Here is a 6,733-nt window from a genome sequence, read left to right on the forward strand (position 1 = left end):
GGGGCTGTCCCGGGGCTGCCCTGACCGCCGCGGCCGCTCTTTGCAGATCTCATCGTGCAGGCCAAGTCCGGCACCGGCAAGACCTGCGTGTTCGCCACCATCGCCCTGGACGCCGTGCTGCTGGAGAGCCCCGCCACGCAGGTGAGCTGTGGGCTGTGGGAGAGGGAACCGCTCCTTGGGGAACGGCACGGAGCGCCGTGAGACACCGCGGTGGGTTCAAATCACCGCCGTTTGGTTAAACCACCGCCGTTGGTTTAAACCACCGCGCTCTCAGCGCCCTCCTGCGGCTCTGAGCCTCCCGTTTAACCCTTGTCCCGCGCAGATCCTGATCCTGGCTCCCACGAGGGAGATCGCGGTGCAGATCCACGCCGTGATCACGACGATCGGCATAAAAATGGAAGGCTTGGAGTGCCATGTGTTCATCGGGGGCACTCCTCTGAGCCAGGACAGAAGCAGGCTGAAGAAGTGCCACATCGCTGTGGGCTCCCCAGGTAGGAGCAGCTTTGCTGTGCTTTGGCTCCCCGTGACCCTGCACGGTTCAATAACCAGGCCCGGGGACGCTGGGTTGGCTGAGCTTGCTGTCATTAATAGGGCACAGCCTCAGAGGTTAAAGAATACTTTAAAAGTTCATTGTTAGAGTATTTGGGGTGACGTTTTTGGAGCTGTTTTCGCTGTTCCCCCCCGCAGACCTGTGCTTGTTGTCATGAATAGGACACAGCCTCAGAGGCAGTTCAAGAATACTTTAAAAGCTGATTGATGGGGTGTTTGGGTGATGTTTTCGCAGCTGTTTTCGCTGTCCCCCCCTGCAGGGCGGATCAAGCAGCTGATCGAGCTGGACTACCTGAACACGGCCAGCGTGAGGCTCCTGGTGCTGGACGAGGCAGACAAGCTGCTGGAGGAGGGCAGCTTCCAGGAGCAGGTCAAGTAAGGCTGAGCCCTCCCCGGTGGCTGTGTGGTTACATCAGCTGCCCTCGTGTGAGTGACTGCCCTGGTTGTGTCTCCCAGCTGGATCTACTCCTCCCTGCCTGTCAATAAGCAGATGCTGGCGGTGTCAGCCACCTACCCCGAGTCCCTGGCTGCTGCTCTCACCAGGTACATGAGGGAGCCCACGTTTGTCAGGCTGAACCCCACGGACCCAGCCCTTCTTGGTAAGCACTTTAAGCACTTACAGTGGCATGGTCAGCAATGGATCAGGAGGGGGACACTAAAGCCAAAACATGTGCCTTTAGAATGCATGATTTTTCATTATTTCTATGACTTTATGAATGATAATAATTCTATGAATTTTTCTAGGAATTTGCCTGTTACTCAGTTTATGAATATTGAGTCCCAGTGTTGAGGTAGTGAATGTTGAAGTGGAATGAGAAGGTCTTTAAAGGCCTTTCCAACCCAAACCAGTCTGTAATTCTGTATTTTTAAAATACCAGTGACAAATGGAATGCTCTGCTTTTTCTATCCATTCAAAAAATTTCAGCCTTTTAAGAAAAACTTCTGCTGGAGGCTCTCCAGTGTGTCTGTTTGCAGTTTCCCTTCAGCTGCAGTATCACATGTTTACAGAACTCTGTGCATGTTTTTATGGCATCCCTAATCTGTTGTTTTGGTTTCCTGCTCAGGGCTGAAGCAGTACTACAAAATCGTGGATTCCCATCCACTCCCACATAAAACCTTTGAGGAAAAAACCCAGCACCTGCAGGAGCTGTTCAGCAAGATTCCTTTCAACCAAGCCTTAGTCTTCTCAAATTTGCACAGCAGGTAATAGAATTGCAATAACACCTGGACAAAGTTTGTGATGTCCAGCCATGGATGCATTTATGGGACCTGTGAGGTGTCAGAGCAGTCTGCAAACCTCAGCTCTGAAATACAGCCTGAGGAATGCAGTGTGAAATACTGAAAATATCAGAATGCACTCCCTGGCTGTAGAGAATGACCCAAGGACTGGCAGGTGTTGTTAGGCCTGGGGTTTTATTCCAGTTTTCAGTGTGTTTGTGTGTTCCCTCAGGGCTCAACATCTGGCTGAAATCCTGACATCCAGAGGCTTCCCTGCTGAGTGCATTTCAGGTAAATCCATTCACAGTTTCCTGATTCCACTGAAATTGTGCATAAATGTGACCTAAAATAGGAAAACATGTCTTAAGTCTTGCCTTGCAGGGCCTCTGGTTAAATGGCTGAGAATAGCATTTGAATCTTCATAGGTCTTTTGAGACTCAGTCTGCAAGGAGAAGGATTATTTTTGTGATGAGTGACCTGAGTTTTCCAGTTTTGTTTGTTCCTTCTTTACTCATTTGGAGCTGACTTATTTCTGATGAAACAAAGCAGCGTTTTCTAGAATGTGAGTGCCATAACCATGAAGAATGTAACCTGCTTCTAATTTTCATCTTCCTAGGCAACATGAATCAAAATCAGCGACTTGATGCCATGGCTAAATTAAAGCAATTCCACTGCAGAGTTCTGATTTCCACAGACTTGGTGAGCTTTTACTGCTTTCAAACAAGCTTCTTACAGATTCCATTTCAAATTTATTAACTGCTCTGCAAATTTTACAGCATGCGGGAGTATTGCACATAAAGTTACTTCAGAGGATTAGATTTGGATTGGAATTGGAGAGAACATAAATGTGCTGATCAAGCACCATGGACTGTGACTTATTGTCACAGTGGAGCTTAGACATCACCCCATTCCTCATCTGCCTGCCTGTGTCTGGGGCTGGAATGAGGGGATACTTCTAGGGCCCGTCCAACCTAACCCATTCTGTGATCTGGCCCAAAAATCGTTGTCAATTGTCAACCCAAATTATCTGTTGCTCTGCAGCTAAAAGCAAGCTCTGTGGAGTGCCTAAGCTCTCACTGCCCTTTTCTCCTCCTCCCTTGCTGCAGACATCTCGTGGAATTGATGCTGAGAAGGTGAACCTGGTCATCAATCTGGATGTGCCCCTGGACTGGGAGACCTACATGCACCGCATCGGCCGCGCCGGGCGCTTCGGTGGGCTGGGCTCTGCTGGGCTGGGCTGGGCTGAGCCCTGAGCTCTGCTGGGCCTGACCCTGCTGGGCCTGACCTGCAGTTAACTCTGCTCTGTCCCACAGGCACCTTGGGGCTGGCTGTGACCTACTGCTGCCGTGGGGAGGAGGAGAACACCATGATGAAAATTGCTCAGAAGTGCAACCTGCAGCTTCTTCCTCTGCCAGGTGAGCTCTGTGCTGGGCCTGGTGGTTTCCTGTTGGTCAGAGCTTCAGACAAGCCCAGGGGGCTGGTTTGTGGCTTCTCTGTTGGGGCTGCTTTGCTTTTAGTCCATTTTCTTCACACTCAGCTCCTGACAGGGCATGTAGTGTTTGTCTTGAGCAGCCTTTGGTGCTTCCCATGAAGGAAATGCTGTGGCTCTTTAAACTCTCCTGAGAATTGAAGGGGTTGGTTTGTGGCCCTCACGTGATGTCTGGCATGCAGTTTTGAGAAGCTTCTCTTGGGTACTGGTGTGAGCTCCAGAGGGAAGGATGCCCTTGACTGAGTGCTGCTTGTTTCTCTTCTGTGCAGAGCCAATCCCCCCTGGAATGATGGAGCAGTTTGAGCATGGGCAGGTGGAAGTTAAACCTGCAATACCCCCGGGTCCTGTGGTGAACTGTGACACTGTGTGTCCTAAACCAGAGCAGCCAGTGCTGCAGCCTGTCCAGAATGGCTTTCCAGACATTCCTCAGCCTCCCTCTAATCTTCCAAGGGATAGTTCTTCTGTAGAAAGGCCAAAAAAGACTCCGAAGCAAAAACAGATGAAAAAGTGCACAAATCCTGCAAAGGTAGAGAAAAATAGAACACCCCAGACTTCCAGCTGTCACACAGAACAGAGGAACCAAGTCAAACCCATCTCCAGGATGGATGGACAACACAGCACTCAGGCTCCAGATGAGGAGGCCTTAAAAAAAAATCTTCCCAAAATTCCATGCTTGTCTTCTTTCAAAACCCAACTCACCAGTCCCTGGAGCTTCTCAGATTTTGTTGAAGATTATGATTATTTCATTAAAGAAGGGTCAGAGAGGGAAGTGGAGATTTTAAGAAGTTACTCAGGCCCAGGAGAGCAGCGTGGGCTGCCCAGAAATGGGGATGTGGAGTGGGAAGAGATGGAACATCAGCCAGAGACAGCAGCAGACGAGGATGTGTCTGCTGACAGCAATGGCTCAGGGAGCTCCAGGGGTTCCTTGAACAGCAGGGCCAGTAATGGCTCAGGGAGCTCCAGGGGTTCCTTGAACAGCAGGGCCAACAACTCCTGCTCTGAGGCCTTTTCAGACACACAGGAGCCAAGCCCTGTGCCCCCAGCACGTCGGGGCCCCCCAGGTTTCTGTCCCACACCAGAGAAGCCTCGGGAGCCATCCCACAGCCCAAGGCAAAAGGAAGTGACAAAGAAGGTCCCCAAACAAAATGCTAAACCCAAGAAAAGCCACAAGCATCAGTTCTGCAGTCCTGCCACGAGCAGAGCTGAGGAGGAGCAGAGCTGCAGCTCCTGGGAGGATGCTGCTCACCAGGGCTGGAGCTCTGAGCACTACTGGAGGTGCTACTACGAGGCCTGGCAGAGCTACTGCTCAGCACTGTCCCACTACAGCAGGAGCTACTGGCACCTGAGCTGCTTCAGTGCCTACCACACCAACTCAGTCTATCTCCAGGAGCTGCTGAGAGATGGGGACTGATGTCCTGGTGCTGCTGCTTGGGACCAGGCCTGGACAGGGCTGTGACAGCAGGGCTGCTCTAAGGGACACTGACAAGGGACAGATGTTGTTTGAGATGGAGAAAATGGTGTCTTTTTATAAGCAGCTGTGTCTGGTAAATGTTTTACACAAGTCCAGTGATGGTGTTACAGTTTGTTAATAAAAGGAAAGGAAAGACAGCTGGATGCTCACTTGGAATCTTTACAATCCAAAGTTAAAAACAGGATGATAAAAGGCAGTCATTCCCACATAACAAATGGCAGAAAATACAGAACAATCCCAGTTGTATTTCATGAAATCCCAGGGTGGTTTGGGTGGGAAGGGACCTTAAAGTTCACCTTGTTCCACCCCTGCCATGGCAGGGACCCCTTCCCCTGTCCCAGGAGCTCCCAGCCTGTCCAGTCTGGCCTGGGCACTGCCAGGGATCCAGGGGCAGCCACAGCTGCCCCACCCTGTGCCAGGCCCTGCCCCCCCTCTTGCCTTCCCTGTGGCTGTTGGGTGGAGCTGAATTCCCTGTGAGGCCCCATGGTCTGTTCCAAGTTGGTGATCATCCCCTTTTCCCTGATTCTCTTGGTAAACACCAGGCACTGATTATATCCCAGTGAAGTGGCAGAGTGAAAGGAGCATCTCAATGCCTGCATTGCTAAATTAAATCCAGTTAATTAACACTGTATAAATAACATTTCTATAGCAAGGTGTGCAGCAGGCTGTGTGGTGGAGGATTTAGTTATGTAGAAAATGTGCAGCAATCATAATTGGTCTGTCCCTCTGGGTGCAACAGTATCAGACTTCCCACACTTACAGGAAAGCTTTAATTAGACATGGAATTACCCATTAGTGCTAAAACTAATTGATATTTCCTGTTTGGCTTGTACAGAGCTGTCCTGGGGCAGGAAAAGATGGGAGTGCTGGCTGGCTCGGGGTGCTGACCTTGGGTTGCCACTGCACTAATTTTGAAAGTTTTTCTTTCTGTGCTTTGTTCCTGCCTTACTCCCTTTGTGTCACAAGTGACTCCAGGGAGGGGGTTCCCCTTTGCATAGTTGGAAAAGGCCAAGACAGCATGATCGTGTTTCCAAGATGAATTTTTGCAGCTTGTAACATTCACAGAGGGGACCCTGTAAGAGATGCACTTCAGTGTCTGCATTATTGCTGTCCTGTGACATCTCACTGATTTCCTCAATGATTGCTTCGGGAAGAGTTAATGAGTATTTAAATGCAACTCCAGTGGCCTAGGTCAACACCCAAAGTTCTCCAGAAGAGCCTCCCAGAAGGTTTGGAGAAGAAATGACAGCATGCTGTTGGTATTTGTGGCACATACTCTGTTTAATCCGGATTGGATACATCAGGTACAGCAGTGGCACAAGACTCAATACTGTAAATGATATACAAGTTTCAACATATGCACTACAATTCCAAAAGAAGACAACAGGAAACTTGGTTCTTCTAGAAAGTTGTTCTCAAATGAAGCTACCTGCAGTTGTGTCCAGTACATTTCGTATCTGTCCTCTGACATTTGTAAAGCAAAGCCCATTTAAAGTATGAAAATAGAAAAGAATCAGGTTGAGAGCTTCTTACAACATAGAACTCCTAAAGAAAACACCATTGCATTGGAATGCCGTACTGGTTTATCAAAAATAGACCATCACACCGTTTTTAGAGACTTGCTTGGTCCGAGGAGCCCCTGGGAGCTCCCAGTGGTGGTTGAAGAGTGGGGAGGAGCGCTGGGTGTGCTGGGGACCTTCCCCAGCCGCGGCTCTGGAGCAGCACTGGGTTAACCCAGGGAGGGGAGGGACACACGGACGCACACAGAGGGACAGACCTGACTGGGAACGGGAGGAGGGACTTTCACAAGCTCTCTGTCACCTGCTCTTTGTTCCACCTGAAGCATTTGTGGCACAGGTTCTGCCCCCGAACTGGAGCAGCAGCTCTGGCTCTGTCTCCAGAATTCCCTGTGGCATTTTGGGTGTCAGGAGCTGAGCTGCACTTGGTGCGAGAGGAGGTGCTCCTTGCTCTACAGGATTGCCAGAGAGGTGAAATGACTTCTTCGA

General features: G+C 50.1%; 1 protein-coding gene across 1 annotated transcript; it reads left to right on the plus strand.

The window, feature by feature from the left end:
• Positions 1-44: 44 nt before the first annotated feature.
• Positions 45-4,864, plus strand: DDX20 (DEAD-box helicase 20). The gene is made up of 10 exons (XM_031064175.1): positions 45-141; positions 323-491; positions 810-924; positions 1,006-1,148; positions 1,614-1,752; positions 2,000-2,058; positions 2,384-2,466; positions 2,874-2,979; positions 3,081-3,182; positions 3,526-4,864. Exons 2-10 carry the CDS (start codon positions 395-397, stop codon positions 4,665-4,667), a joined length of 1,986 nt encoding a protein of 661 aa, XP_030920035.1. The 5' UTR covers positions 45-141; positions 323-394; the 3' UTR covers positions 4,668-4,864.
• The last annotated feature ends 1,869 nt before the right edge of the window (positions 4,865-6,733 follow it).

The sequence above is a fragment of the Geospiza fortis genome, unplaced genomic scaffold (assembly GCF_000277835.1).
Source record: "Geospiza fortis unplaced genomic scaffold, GeoFor_1.0 scaffold601, whole genome shotgun sequence".
NCBI classification, from domain to species: domain Eukaryota; kingdom Metazoa; phylum Chordata; class Aves; order Passeriformes; family Thraupidae; genus Geospiza; species Geospiza fortis.